General features: G+C 47.1%; 1 protein-coding gene across 5 annotated transcripts in view; it reads right to left on the bottom strand.

Moving 5' to 3' along the window:
- The window catches only part of ZNRF1 (zinc and ring finger 1), an 88,075-nt gene extending 80,739 nt beyond the window's left edge, over positions 1–7,336 (bottom strand). For 4 of the 5 annotated variants that reach the window (XM_005218337.4, XM_005218335.5, XM_005218336.5 and 1 more), the window contains exon 1: positions 6,372–7,336. In XM_005218337.4, coding sequence (XP_005218394.1) covers positions 6,372–6,795 — 424 coding nt within the window. In that variant the 5' untranslated portion in view covers positions 6,796–7,336. The remainder of the gene's footprint in view (positions 1–6,371) is intronic. The other variant, NM_001192210.1, reaches the window with a different exon arrangement.
- Positions 7,337–15,720: the final 8,384 nt, after the last annotated feature.

The raw sequence follows: 15,720 nt of genomic DNA, 5'->3' as shown, positions 1-15,720 counted from the left end.
AAAGATAATTTCAAAAAAATGTTTTTCTTTTGCAATTTCCATTGAGAAGAGGACCGCTCGTGTTGGCACATATGAGGAATTTCTTCTTAGTAGGCTCTTGCCTGGAAACACAAAGAACAGATGACCTGCCCCAGCCCAGACAGAGGACTGAGGAAAGAAGGGAGAGTGTGAGCCAAGAGTAGGGAGGAGACCATCCCCGTAGCAGCCTCATGGACAAGCACATGAATCTGTCTGTGTGTTCAACAGAGGAACGAAGAAGAAGGTCAAATCTTCCACAGGCTGCAGTATTCAGACTCTCTCTCAGAGGAGTGAGGAAGCAAAAATTCTTAGAAAGAACAAAGTAATGCTAATCACCTTCACCATAAGTATATATGCCCAGCACCTAAGGATACTGGAAGCAATCAATCTCAGTTGAATAAATCAATGTCTTAGTTCAACAGATCTACACATACAGTTTCATACTTTGTCAATTAAAAAATAAAATGAAAAAGGTGCTTTGTCCACATTAAAGTCTGGATTTATCCTAAGATCTTGACTTGTCTAGCTTCCCGGCTGGGGATAGAAGAAAGAGGATATAACTCAGGAAGCCCTCCTGCAGCACAGGCAGCTAACAGCAAACACACCTCAGGAGAAAAACCAGGGGAGGAGAAGCCCGGAGGAGGGGACCCTGCCCCAACCACCTTCTGTTCAGAGCGTCTGGGGACTAGGGCAGACCAGCTCAGGCCTGCCTCCAGGAGAAAAACGCTTGGTACCGCATGAAAGAAAACGGCCAAAGCGTGAACAATGCTTTTCTGGGTGGATATACCCTCTGGGAGCAATAGAAGATAAGATCTGTGTGGATTCCACTTGGGAATCTAGTTTAGAGATGTTGAAAGGGATGAATGCATAAGAAAAGCATTTGGAGTTCTCTGGGGAGAGAAAAGTTAAATCCATGGTAGGGGTGCCTTTCATTTATAGAGGGTATTCTGACTACATTTTTAGGATCATTTGTGACAAATTCAGGTTCTACTGAACTCTGGGAGCTGCATTTGTTAACGAGGCTCTGGAGAATACTGGGCAGAGTCAAGTTTGCAAACCCTGTGAACCATTCACAGAAATCAGGAGAGCTCAGTGTTCGCATCTGCCTCCTTCTCACTACAGATTTGGGAGTGCACTATAAATTCTTACCATGCTTCCTCTAACTTTACAGGGCGCAGCCAACTCCTCCTTCCTCTTTACTCCCAGCAGAGCAAGGCTGTACTCTCGATTCCGGCAACTCCAGGGAGATCTCAAGGTAAACAGTCTCACCAGTCTATACGTACCCCAGCTGCTGCTTTAAGATTCAACTTGGTTCTTTATCTGCTTCACACTTGAGGGTTGCTCTTCAGGTTATTCACTCTCACCCACAACTCACCCCTCATCCATTCAACCTATCAAAATCAGGAGCCCAACTGTTGGTTTCAAGGATAAGCATGTGACCTTATGAGGAAATAAAGATTCAGAGGTGAAAACTGCCAGGTCTCATACTCAAGCCTACACCCACCGTCATCACTAGGAACCATCTGATTGAGACAGGCCATGACAAAGCTTGGAAAAGAGACAGACGAAAATTTGTAAGCATTCATTACAAGACTAGTAACAGGATTTAAGTTTTGGACTAACTTCGAGATTTTGGTACCACAACCTCAGTGACCCAGTCATTAAAAACACCCCCTACTTAAGGGTTAGTAAGAGCAAGACCAAGAGCCCATTTAAGTTACCACCACTTCCCTATGACATTTCCCCCAATTTTGAAACTGTCAAAATTGAAGTTTAGTTTTAAAATTGGGTTTGCTAAAATATAAGTGCCCAATAAACTTGGGTTGAATATCATATCTGTAAAATACAAAGCATGTTCCTTTTCCCAAAAGCAACTAGAGCTGCATTTCTGGTAAAGAGTGGCTTTGGCTCAGAGAGTATTCCTTGTGACCTGTTTGGGGGTGTGTGTCTGTTTAATGGCAAAATGTACACATCCCATAACAGAGTGAAACCACTGTTTTTTTGCAACACCTTTCAAACCCCAATGAGGAAGAAGTAACTGTGACCTTCAAGAAATGATCTTCTCCTCAAGGGAACCCTACTTTTCTTTTATAGCAAACAAGCCCTCATGGTAACAGAGAACTAAAAACTCTTCTTTGTAAAAAGTCTTCCAAAAAAAAAAACTAGTCTTCATTAAGGATAGAACTTTTGCAGGGCAAGGACTCATCCTGCTACTTGGAGGCCACGGAATGGTTTTCCTTCTCCAGAATCCATGGAAAGGACCATTACATCCAGCACACACCTAGAGTGAGGCACAAAGAGGCTTTCTGATGTACTTCAATGGGATTGGCAACTCTAATTAAGAACAGAGAAGATCAAATCACTTGAGAACCCCAGAGTGTCAGCAAAACAGAACCCATGAGATATCCTGCTAGCAGGTTCGAAGACTTACCAAAAGTCACCTTCTACTGGCCCCTTTGATGGCCTGGTGACAACAGAGAACAGTTCAGTTTCCTGAACATGCATGTATACACACACATGACCAAGATGGCGGAGGGAGATCTCAATGACCAGCCATTTCATACTCAGCCCAGGAAAACGGGCAACCTCTTCCTTCCAGCATGCTGGGTCTCTGTATTTTCCCCCCACATTTGGCAATCTGCATTCTGAATTAAACAGGACTATAAAAGGATGACCAGACCTCCAGAATACCACCCAGACAACCATTAGAGGAGTAAAAAGCCTTATAGCAAAACACATTTTAATGTGAAAAGAAGGAACTCAGACTCTTATTAGGCGGCTCTTCTCAAATGGCATTTGTTATTACGGATGGCCCCTTCAATACAGGTCAGATTTCAGCAGAGAGCACTTGCTTTCATTCTGGACAAAGAGTTCACACAATTCTAAGTCTCTCTGCCCAGCAGATTCTGAGGAGGTGAAAGAAGGCAGAGAACTACAGAAGTGACCCCTGTAAGATAACCACTTCCCATTGTACGTTACTTGGCTTTCGTAAACACCCTCTCGTGAGACCACAACAGTGGCCTGGTAAGGTGGGCAGAGCAGGTATTATCTCCATTTTAACAGGTGGAGAAATGATTGACTTCAAAGTGAAATGACTCGCTTGCACAAGGTCACAAGTCAGGCAGTGAAGGAGCAGCCGAGCAGGAGAGGAGCCCAGCCCTCTGACAAGCAGGCCAGTGAGATTTCCACAAGGTTCCCCAGCTTCCTTGTGTTTCAGGATGAGAGGAAGCAGAGGGTAATGGCTAAGAGGTCAAATGGATTCCGACACTGGCAGGCCTGCACTGCAATCCCAGCTCTGCCTCCCATTAGCTGTCTGGCCTTGTGGGGGTTCCTAAACCTCCCTCTACACCTCAGTTTCCTCACCTGTAAAATGGGAATAAAACCATGTTACCTCCTACTGTTACAGTAATGAGTAATGATATGATGGACATACAGCATTCAATTCATTCACTCAACAAATATTTGTGCCTGGCACACGCAGTGTAGGAGTTAGAACAGTGATCAAGAGGCACAGCCTTGCTCCCGTGGAGTAAAAGTTCAGTTCAAGTAAACAGAAACAGTAAATGGATAAATAAAGCGTGTTAAGTGCTATTACGGTAACAGGTGAGTGCTGGGAGAGACTGACAGGAGGGAGGCGATTTTTAAGAGTGGTCCTTGAGGAGAAATTTAAGTTAAGCCTAAAGGGATCATAAAAGGTTATCCTTGTATGGAATGGAAGGAAAAGCCTTCCAGGCAAAGAGAACAGAGTGTGCAAGCTAGGGTCACAACCCTGGCGGAGGCAAATGTGACTGCCATGTATCCTCCCAGGATTTGGGGAACAACCTTTACAGGCTGTATCTGTATTTTAAAAATAACAAAGACAAGACTCAAAAGAGGTGAGGTGTCTCGTCCAAGGTCACAGCTCCTGGGACCCTAGCATTCTGCCCCTTGACACAGCATCGGTTCATTCCCTCTGAGGAAGCCTCGTGCTCACTGAACTCCCCTACTTACTCCACAGACAACTGTTTTCTGTGCCCATGAAGAGATCCAAAAGCACCTTGGAAACACAAACAACGACATCACAACAACTTCCAGACACCTCGTCAACCGTGCCCTGAAACCCTTACTCCTCTGCTCCTCAGACACAGGAGTGAGAACTGCTGGGACCTTACCCAAAGGCCCCAGGATGGAAACAAGTTCCTCGTCTTACAGCAAGCGAGCAGCGAACAAGAGAGGAAAGGGATGTCCTGGAAGGAAGGGCCTGTGGCCTGTTTCAGAAGGCGAGAGAGAACCACCACTGCAGAAGAACAGAAGCATCAAAGTTCCTCTCAAATGAGCTGCACAGGAAAAACTAATTATTTCACTTGACTAAAACAACAAATCCCTAAGGCAGTGGTTCTCAATCAAGCCCCAACCAAGAGCGCTCTGAAATTTGTGGGGGCGCTGAATGGGCAGAGCCAGGCATGTTCAATGCCTACAAAGGCCAGGATGGCCCTATGATGACCATGCTGCTACCCTAAATATTAACAGCAGCCCCCTACAACACACACTTCAATGTCAATCCCTCAAAGGATTAATATGCTTCAACTTTTCCTGTAGTCCCTGGTTCAGCAGCTCTTCCTAACCTCTAGCTGGAAAAAGAAAAAAAAAAAAAAAAAATTAAGGTTTTACAGCTGAGGAGTCTGAATTTTAGAATCCAAATCCAAGCTCATAACTCTGGCATGGAACCTGGTGGCAGAATAAGGAAAAAGAACTTTCTGGTAAAAGAGAAAAGAAATTTGAGCGGAAAAAGGGAACTCCTACTCTAAGATTACATTCCTTCTACACACAAAATTCGACCTGTGACTTTTGAGAACTGTCTTATCGTGCTTTTCTGTTTAAACTCAGACACTAATGACAGTTCTCTTAAAGACTTAACTACAATCACCTCAAAAATACACCTGACCCTTTCTGGACTAAATTTTATAAGGAAGATTACTAAGTTCAAGACGTCTAAAGCTGATCAAATGATGTCTGAAAGTGCCAGAGGTAATCACACCCTCCATCTCTTCAGGGCAGAGTCCATGATATCTAGAAGTCTGTTCACGGATTAAAATTCCATCCTAGCAATTAAAAGCCACTTTCAAGGATTACCCTAAATTAGTCACTATTCCTCCCTAAAACTCATTTCACAATCAGTTTAAAGAATTGAAAAAAAAAATTAACATTATTTCCAGAAATAGAGATCCAAAGTGTCTCTCCTATTTCACAAGAGCAAGCAGTGATCCAACAGATAAATCCTCCATAGAGCAATCTTTCTTCTACACAGTATCTAAATTTTCTGAAGTCACCCAAAGGAGTCTGAATATGTTAACTTCTTTACTCCAACTCACCAATTAGTAAATAGCGGCCCCACACCCCTTCTGACCAATTTTCTGGAGGCCTAACCTGGTTTCTCAGGTTAGCTAAGCAGACAGACCTGTTTTCCTCCAGAAGCTCCTCCAGAAGCTCCTGCCAGTGTCTTTTCTGCCCTGCCAGAGTCTAGGAAATCCTCTTCCAGCTTTTTGCTGACCTGTCACCATAAGTTCACAAAATGAATTCATCCAGGTCCTTTGACTCCTCCTTTCCCCCTGACATGTGGCAACAGCGGGGCAAGAGAACTGCCATGTCTTGGTCACAAAAAGATGCAGAATACCCAAGCACTTTAGCATGGAGGAGAAGAAAAAAGATGGAGGGATCCAAGAGTCGCTGAGCCAAGGCTGCTACTGCATGCAGCACGGGTAACCAGAGCCCCGGTCCCGCAAAGCCTCCCAGGGAGGCTCCCTGGCTGGGCCCTCCGACCAGCAGGCCACACCTGTCTATGGCAGCAGCCTGTCGGCCGCTCCATTTTAAACAATTCAGATTTCCAGCACAGCCGCAAAACTGGGCACCCACTTCTCCAGCAAGAGCAAGTGCCCTCATCCAAACCCCACTTGGCCCCAATCTTCTTTTCACATCCTTTGTCTGAGATGCTCGGTCAAATTGTATCCTTCTGTGTTACCGGTGCACCCAGCACAATGCAGCAGTAACAGAAACGAAGCACGGAGGCCGACTTGCGATCAGCCAGACTTCTCTGAGGACGGGGAGGCCAATGAATGAGACTTCAACAGGCATCCACAAGTGAACCAACGCCTGAAGTCCTCACACACCTGGCTCTCCTCGGCCTCTCAGAAAGCCTCTAGAGCGTGAGTATTCCATTCATCCCTTGGCTTCGGGAACCAAGGGGACGACAGCCAGCCCAGGTCGCGCACTCTACCTCCAGACCTTTTGCGTGCACGCGTGCGAAGGTGCGGGGTACCTCGGCGCGCCCTCCCTGGCACCCCACCCTCCGAGGCCTCAGGCGCCCGCGGACTCACCACTGTGCGAGCTGAACCACCGGGGTGCGATGTGCAGAGGTAGAGCATCCGCCAGCGAGGCTCGGGAGCCCAGGTACAGCATCCCGTCTCTATGGTGACCGCCACCCGTCTCCTGGTAACCATTGCCGTGGGCATAGGTGGAGTCGGACGCCGACCCTCCGCTGCCGGGCGCCCTCTCGGCGTCGCCGGCCCCCCGGGAGGCGGGGGTGTAGAGGCCAAAGGACACCCCGCCGGCCGAGCTGGGGTCCATGCCCATGCCCGCCACGGAGCTGACCGAGCGGCTGCGGAGCCCCATGGCCCCGCCACCCGCCCGGTAGTGCCCGAAGTGGGGCGCCCCTCCCGGCGGGGGCACGGCGCTGTCGTCGGTGGAGACCCCCGGGAAGGGGCCGCGCGAGCGGGCCGCCGTGCTCTGCTTGCCGCCCATGCTCGCCCGGGCCCCGGCGGGGCGGGAGCCTGCAGGCCGAGACCCTCCCCCTGTCCTCAGCGGCGGGGGCAGGGCTGGGCTGGCATACGGGGGAGGGGGGGGACAGAAAGGAGACCGGAGGGGAAGGGAAAAAGGAGGAAAAAGAGAGGACCCGGACGGGACCCAGACTACGGGCTGCAGGCGTCCTGAGCCCGGCGCATGTTTCCCCTCACGGTCCGGAGAGGCGCGGCGCGCGGGCTCGGCGCGCCCCAGGCCGCCCCCGGGCTCCCGAGGGCCGGGCGCCGCGGGGAGGAGGCCGCCCGCCCAGCAGCGGCCGCCGGAGGAAGAGGGCGGGGGCGCCGGCGCGTGCCGCCTCAGGACGCCGCGGCCGGGACGGCGGCCCGGACCCCCGAGGCCCGGGCGGGCTGCGGCGCCGGCGGCCCGCGGATCTCGCGAAGCCGCGCTCGCGTCGCGCTCTCGGCCCTGCCGCGCGGGCCCCGCCGGCCGCGCCGCTCGCTCCCGGGCTGCGCTCGCCGGCGCTCCTCGCCGCCGCGGAGACAATGGAGGGCGACAGCGCGCAGGCGCGACGGCACCCCCGCCCCCCGCCCCCCGCGTTAACCCCTTCGCGGCCCGCGCGGCGCCGGGCGGGGACACGGGGCGGGGACGCCTCGCCCGCCCTGCCCGCCCCGCCCCGCCCCGCCCGGCCCGGCCCGGTCCGACGGCCTCGGGGCAGGAGTGGCCCGAGCCGCTGGGGCTCAGGACCAGAGGAGACGCGGCACCTTTAAGCCCCCGAGAGCAGCTGGTCATTCAGGGGGAATCCCCCCGTGGGCAGAGGGGCGGCGGTGGTCCGAGGGGTGGGAAGGAAACCCGAAGAAGAAGAGAAAGGACTCCAGACGCGTACCTAGCCCCGAGGGTCACTGGTCAGGCTCCCCTCCCGGCACGAATTTGCCCCCGCAGCACCCTCTGGTGGACTTGCTGTCCGTTCTATCTGAGGTTCAACGTCCTGGAATCCCCAACACCAGGAGGCTTAGCGTTTTGGGACTCGACAGTTTTTCCGGGATTAAACAGGGGTGGGGGAGTGGGGGGGTTGCTTGTGATTTCAGATTTTGCTGCCAATAGATCAGAACTTCCTATTTGGGACTCAAGCAAATGGGTAGATCCTTAGATAAAATTCGATTCTGAAAATCATCAGGTGTACGATAAAAAAAAAAATAACAGACATGGAAATCTAATAATGCAGCTAGAACTAGTGATTTTAGAAACTCCCTGGTTCAAGGAAGGACTCCTGTTTTGTTTACCAAGTATCCAGGTATGCATCGCAGGGACTGGGACACAGCAGGTACCCAATATTTGGTCACGGAGCCTGCGTTTTGCAGTGTCTCCCTCACATACTCACATTCATTCACTCATTCATTCTTTTGTTCATTCATTTGTTCAACAGCTATTTTTTTAAGTGCTGAGTGCTGGCTAGGACTGTCACTCAGTCCCTGGTCTAACTGACTTCCTTGTTCTAAATGTCAGATACTTCCAAATCAAGGAGCCAAAACAGGGTGCAAAGAAATATTAAAACTGAAAAAAGAAAGGTTGATCTGTCATAGGTATTGATTGTCCCAGTGTGACCAGCTTGGAAAGAATAGGAGGCCTTTGCAAGCACCAAAAAGCCTTGTAAAAGGAAGTTGAGATTTCTGTATGAGAAATGATGAAGGAAAAAACAGAATGTTTTAATACCCAAAACGTTATCTGTAAGTTTCCAAATGGGGAATTTGTATACAGCTAAGATCCAAATGAGTGATTTGAAGAAAAACAAGAAAGGTTAAATTTAACCCAATTTCCTCCCTGAAGAAAGAAGAGGGGTAGTTCAGTACTGTGCAGAAAAGAGGATACCCTCAACAGATCTCTACCGAGGAGATAAATATATAATCTATAAGTATTGTAACCATCTAACTAGCTTTTGATTTACCTATTCATTCAACACTTTTTTTTTTTAATGTTGAACAAAATATGAACCTTTTTTTTTTTTTGCTGCACTGGGAGGCTTGTGAGATCTTAGTTCCTTGACCAGGAATCCAACCTGGTCCCCCAACGGTGAAAGTACAGAGTCCTAACCACTGGACAGCCAGGGAATTCCCAAAGTATGAATTTCTAATAAGTGCCAGGTATCGCACTAGGTTCTGGGATATGATAGTGAGCAAGACAAATGGAGTCTTGTTTTCACAGGGCTTCAGAAGAAACACTAACCTAAATGTTCATCAACTGGTGGATGGGTAAAGCAAATGTGATATATTCATACACTGGACAGTCATTAAAAGAACGAAGTGCTGATACATGCTACCACATGAATGAATCTTGAAAACACTAAGTAAAAGTAGTATAAAATGTCCAGAATAGGCAAATTTATTGACAGAAAGAAAGGTAGGGGGGTGGGGGAAGGAAGGGAGGGGAGAATGGAGAATGACTGCTACTGGGTTTATTTTTGGAGTGATGAAAATGTTCTGGAATTAGATAATGGTGATGGTTGTACAACCTTGTCCATATACAAAAAAAAAAAAAAGCACTGAATTATACACTTAAAAGGGTAAATTTGATGATATGTGAATTACAGTACAATAACACACACACATATATATGAGGTATCAACGCAGGCAGTGACACTCCAGTGTGGTAGATAAGCCTAGCGCAGTGCCTGGCAAGTAAGCAACACTCAATATATGTTTATGAAATGAATGAATGAGTAATTGCTGTGAGAATTCAAGACCGTGTGCTGATGGAAGGAGACAGGCACATAGTGATTCTAAGCCAAGACCTAAAAGATGAGTTGGAGATTAGCCAGGGAAAGCAGGGTGGGGGTGGGGAATTAGCTGTGTTTCAGGAAGAGAAGAATGTTCCAAGCAAAAGGAATGGCATGTTCAAAGGAACTGAAAGATGCAGTAGAGCTGCAAAGAGAGGAAGTGGGAACCAGAGATGAAGCTGGTCCTCAGAGCTGACGAAAGGGTCCAGGGTAGCCATGAACTGTATCTTGAGGGGATGAGGAGCTCTGGAAAGATTTATCAACATCATTATTGTTAAAAATAGTAACGATGAATAAGGCCAAATGATTAATGAGCCCTGAAGATGCTGCTGCTGCTGTTTAGTCCCTAAGTCATGTCCGACTCTTTGCAACCCCACCGACTGTAGCCCGCCAGGCTCCTTTGTCCATGGGATATTCCAGGCAAGAATACTGGAGTAGGTTGCCATTTCCTTCTCCAGGAGGTCTTCCTGACCCAGGGATTGAACCCAGGTCTCCTGCATTGGCAGGCAGATTCTTTACTGGTAGGGGAAGCCCCAAGCACTGGAGATAACAACTTGAAAAATTAAGAAACTTATCCTCCGTAAAGTTGTCTGTATTTTTCTTAGCTTACATATTCATAAAGATAAGAATGGAAGACTGGATGGAAACATGAAACAACATAATGTAATCCTCTGGGGGGTGGGAAGTAGGAACTGGAAAGCTGGGGTGATGGATGGGAAATGTTTCAATTCATTATATACTTTTTTGTATTGTAGTGTTTGAACAGAGAGCCTAGATAGAGAGAGAGGGGGGCATATGGAAAGTGTAAACTACTGGAAGAAGCAAAGCTCGACTTCTAAGCTTTACAGTGAACATGCTCATTAAGGCCTCTTTGGATGACAATTTCATTTTTTCTCTATGCTTCCCAATGGGGTGAAAAAGATTAGATCTGCCTAATAACTATTTCTTTTTGTATATTAATAATTTGCCCTTGAGGAATATATTCCAGTCTACTGGTTGTCCTGTCTCTCTCACATCTGGCACCACTGAATGGCTGAGAGTTTAATCTACAATGGTGAAGCCCCTGCTTTCTGCAGTGTGATGACACTGAGCTTAAGTGGCCTGTGGGACCTTGAATGGCAGTCTTTCTCAGGCAATGCCCTTGTTATCTCCTTGCGCAGTTCTTCAGATGACAAATTTCCCCCTGAAATAAAAATATTAAGATATAGACCTAGGAAAGTTCTTCATTCAGTAGCTTGATTCTGTCCTTTACATCTTAGAGAGAGTGACTCATGCCATAGCAACAGGCATCCACTGAAACCTGCAGCCTCAGATTAGCTTCATTTTGTCATTTGTTGCATCAAGAATCCAGTGTGTGTTTTGCTCCAAGTCTGTCCTGTGGGTTCTTGGTTTAAAGTTAACAGATCTGGGGAGAGGTGGCAAGTCATTCTGGACACACTCGATGCAAGGATATCATATGCAAAAATGGCTCCAGCTAGACGAGAACCCTCTATTTTAATTTTTATCTTCACGCTCTCACTGACCACGGAAGAACTGTTTCCTGGTTCTCTGCCAGCTGTGAACCAGGATTAATAAATCACTGACCCACCTACCGGAATAGTCAGGAGAAAGAGCTGACAAAATCAGCATTGCCTGTAATCAATATTTTATAATAACTATAAATGGAGTATAATCTTTAAAAATTGTGAATCACTATGCTGTACACCTAAAACTTTTATAATGTTGTAAATCAACTGTATCTCAATTTTTTTTTTTTTTACAAATCAGCATTGCCAAAGCCATTTGCCTTTGCAATGTGAGTATGTGACAGTGATGCAAAACCCCAGTTTGGAACATCACCTGGAAGAATGTAAGTCTTGGACCTGAAGGGTTCAGAAAATGAAGGAAAAGGCTTGTTAGGGCCTATTCCTGGGAAGTAGCCAGGCTGGGAATGACCTTCCATGGCTTCTGCTGCTGCTGCTGCTGCTAAGTTGCTTCAGTCGTGTCCAACTCTGTGCAACCCCATAGATGGCAGCCCACCAGGCTCTGCCATCCCTGGGATTCTCCAGGCAAGAACACTGGAGTGGGTTGCCATTTCCTTCTCCAATGCATGAAAGTGAAAACTGAAAGTGAAGTCATTCAGTTGTGTCCAACTCTTCACGACCCCATGGACTGCAGCTTCTAGGAATTGACAACTATTTCCAAGTAAGAAATGTCCTCTCAGCCCTCTCATAGCTCTTGGTTTTGTTTATTTGTTATTGGCATTGTTTGTTTTATTTTGTTGGGGGTTTTTTTTGGCCACACCCTGCAGCATGCAGGATCTTAGTTTCCCAACCAGGGATGAAACCCACATTCCTTGCAGTGGAAGCCTGGAGACCTAACCACTGGACTGCCAGTTAAGTCCCCTCTCATAGCTCTTTGGAGAAGGCAATGGCAACCCACCAGAGAAGGCAGTGGCAGCCCACTCCAGTACTCTTGCCTGGAAAATCCCATGGGTGGAGGAGCCTGGTGGGCTGCAGTCCATGGGGTCCCTAAGAGTCGGACACGACTGAGCCACTTCACGTTCTCTTCTCACTTTCATGCATTGGAGAAGGAAATGGCAACCCACTCCAGTGTTCTTGCCTGGCGAATCCCAGGGATGGCAGAGTCTGGTGGGCTGCCATCTATGGGGTCACACAGAGTCGGACACGACTGAAGCGACTTAGCAGCAGCAGCATAGCTCTTTAGTTTTTGAATCGTTTTACTTGAAAAGAGAAAACATAAAGAGAGAAAACCAGGCTAATGATCAACCAAATGTATGTAGCAAAGAGCCAGAGCATGTGGGCACATCCACAAATATTTGTTGATTGATGAAGAGAGGAAAATTACTGGTAGACTTCAGGGAAGGGTTCCAAGCTTCCCAGATATAGAGAGACTCAAGGGGTCAGCTAACTCCACATTCTGCAGAAGAGGAAGCAGGGGACCGGAAAGATAAAGGATTGTGCTCAAACTTGCAAGGCGAGTTGCTGATAAGAGCCAGCCAGAGTCCTGGATTTCAGGGTTGGCTACATCATACCCTGCCTTCCTGTGGCGTGGCTAGCAAGTAACTTTCTGAAAAGACATTGTTTGGTGATAAGAGCCCTGCAGCCTGGTCAGCAAGTTGGAATGTGCCTGACAAGGGACCCCCAGTGCTCTTCGGTTTCTAACACAGACCGGACCTTCAAATGCAGATCTCGGGGGAGCACAGTAGTGAAGAAGCAAGCAGAGAGCTCTGAACTTCTCTCCAGAGTCCCGACTCTTTCCTGGTGACACCATGGGTGGAAGGTGGAAAGAAGGCTTGAGGAGGTAGCTAGAAAGGGGCTCATGGTCCCTCTCTAAAAATTCTCCCTGGTCTTTTTCACGTTCAGGAAAGAAAACATTGGGAAAACAGAGAGCACCGAGGACTTGAAACCCAAAGTACTTTCTGTACCTAATACCTATGACAAGCAGATTTTGAGAACTAGACAAAAATAAACTAAAGAGGTGGGAGTTGGGGAAGGTTTCAGAAATGCTTGGGCAGGGGCAGTCTTACTGGTTTTAGTGGGAAAGGAATTACCAAGTTACATGTCAACAGACAGACAGAGAGGCTCGGAATCACTTTTTCTATCCAAAATAAAACTTCAAAGTCTAAACAGGGCCCTTCCTAACGAGCCCTTTTCAGCTTTTCTACCTGTACTTTTTGTTACACCCTGCCATCTTCCCTAAGTTATAGCTATACTAGACTATTTGCTAATCACTTGTTCAGTGGACATCTACTTCTGCTTCATTGACTATGCTAAAGCTTTTGACTCTGTGGATCACAACAAACTGTTGAAAATTCTAAAAGAGGTGGGAATACCAGACCACCTTAGCAGCCTCCTGAGAAATCTGTATGCAGATCAAGAAAAAACAGTTAGAACCAGACAGGGAACAACAGACTAGTTCCAAATTGGGAAAGGAGTACATCAAAGCTGTATATTGTCACCATGCTTACTTAACTTGTATGCCCAGTACATCATGTGAAATGCCCGGCTGGATGAAGCACAAGCTGGAATCAAGATTGCTAGGAGAAATATCAGTAAGATGACACCACCCTTATGGCAGAAAGCGAAGAGGAACTAAAGAGCTTCTTGATGAAAGTGAAAGAGGAGAGTGATAAAGCTAGCTTAAAACTCAACATTCAAAAAACAAAGATCATGGCATCAATTCATGGCAAAGAGAAGTGGAAAAAATGGAAGCAGTGACAGATTTTATTTTCTTGGGCTTCAAAATCACAGCAGATGGTGACTGCAGCCATGAAATTAAAAGACACATGCTCCTTGGAAGAAAAGCTATGACAAACCTAGAAAGTATATTAAAAATTAGAGACATAACTGCCAAAAAGGTCTGTATAGTCAAACCTTTGGTTTTCCAGCAGTCATGTTATGGGTGTGAAAGTTGGACCAGAAAGAAGGCTGAGCACGGAAGAATTGATGCTTTTGAACTGTGGTGTTGGAGAAAACTCTTGAGAGTCCCTTGGACAGTAAGGAGATCAAGCCAGTCAATCCTAAAGGAAATCAACCCTGAATATTCATTGGAAGTATTGATGCTGAAACTAAGGCTTCAATACTTTGGCTACCTGATGGGAAGAGCCAACCAATTAGAAAAGACACTGATGCTGGGAAAGATTGAAGGCAGGAGGACAAAGGGACAACAAAGGGTTAGATGGTTGTGTATCAGGAGGGAAAGGGACAGGGCAGAACTTCTGAAAGGATGACGTAGCCTAAGGACACAACATAAACCCATTAGAATCAAATGGGACCAAGATGGCAGACAAGACTAGACCTTAATCCTGAATCAGCAAGTGAAATGACACACCCAGAGGTGCCATGACAGTTCCATGGCACTGTCTAAAGACCAAAGAGTCGGCAGTGGCCCAAATCCTGGAAATCTCCATTTCAGTCAGTTTAGTCGCTCAGTCATGTCCAACTCTTTGAAACCCCATGGACCATGCCAGGCTTCCCTGTCCATCACCAACTCCCAGAGCCTACTCAAAATCATGTCCATTGTGTCGGTGATGCTACCCAACCATCTCATCCTCTGTCTTCTCCTCCCGCCTTCAGTATTTCCCAGCATCAGGGTCTTTTCAAATGAGTCAGTTCATCAGGTGGCCAAAGTATTGGAGTTTCAGCTTCAGCATCAGTCCTTCCAAAGAATATTCAGGACTGATTTCCTTTAGGATGGACTGGTTGGATCTCCTTGCAGTCCAAGGGACTCTCAAGAGTTTTCTCTAACACCACAGTTCAAAAGCATCAATTCTTTGGCGCTCAGCTTTCTCTATAGTCCAGCTGTCACATCCTACGTGACTACTTGAAAAACCATAGCTCTGACTAGATGACCTTTGTTGGTAAAGTAATGTCTCTGCTTTGTAATATGCTGTCTAGGTAGATCATAGCTTTTCTTCCAAGGAGCAAGCGTCTTTTAATTTCATGGCTGCAGTCATCATCTGCAGTGATTTTGGAGCCCCCCAAAATAAAGTCTGTCATTGTTTCCATTGTCTCCCCATCTATTTGCCATGAAGTGCTGGGACCAGATGCCATGATCTTTGTTTTCTGAATGTTGAGTTTTAAGCCAGCTTTTTCACTCTCCTCTTTCACTTTCATCAAGAGGCTCTTCTTCACTTTCTGCCATAAGGGTGGTGTCATCTGCTGGTAGTTTGAACATTCTTTGGTATTGCCTTTCTTTGGAAATCTCCACCCCTTCCCCAAAATAGTTGGAATAATCCTCTCACTATTTAGCATATGAAATTACCCAGCCTATAAAAACTAGCCACACCAAATTTCATGGCCGCATTCACCCTCTGCGATGGCCCACATTCTGTCTGTGGAGTGTGCTTCTCTCTGTATCTGAATAAATCCACTTCTTACCTATCACTTTGTCACTCACTGAATTCTTTCTGTGATGAGACATAACAACTTGAGCTTCATTAGATCCTGAAACCAGGACCAGGTACTGTGGGTTTTGGTTGGGTTTGAGTCCCAGCCACATGAGTTTAAGTCTCAAACTGGGTTTGGGCTGGGTTCAAGTCCCAGCCATGTGGGTTTGAGTACCAATCTGAGGTAAACGGTTTCAGCTGGTAACCCAGATGGGCCAGTGATAAGGTAAGAAAAGATTTAGAGTTAGGTCTTGGTCCGAAGAGGTCC

The sequence above is a fragment of the Bos taurus genome, chromosome 18 (assembly GCF_002263795.3).
Source record: "Bos taurus isolate L1 Dominette 01449 registration number 42190680 breed Hereford chromosome 18, ARS-UCD2.0, whole genome shotgun sequence".
Lineage (NCBI taxonomy): Eukaryota > Metazoa > Chordata > Mammalia > Artiodactyla > Bovidae > Bos > Bos taurus.
Note: the sequence above shows the minus strand (reverse complement) of the source record. Positions and strands in the feature narration are given on the sequence as shown.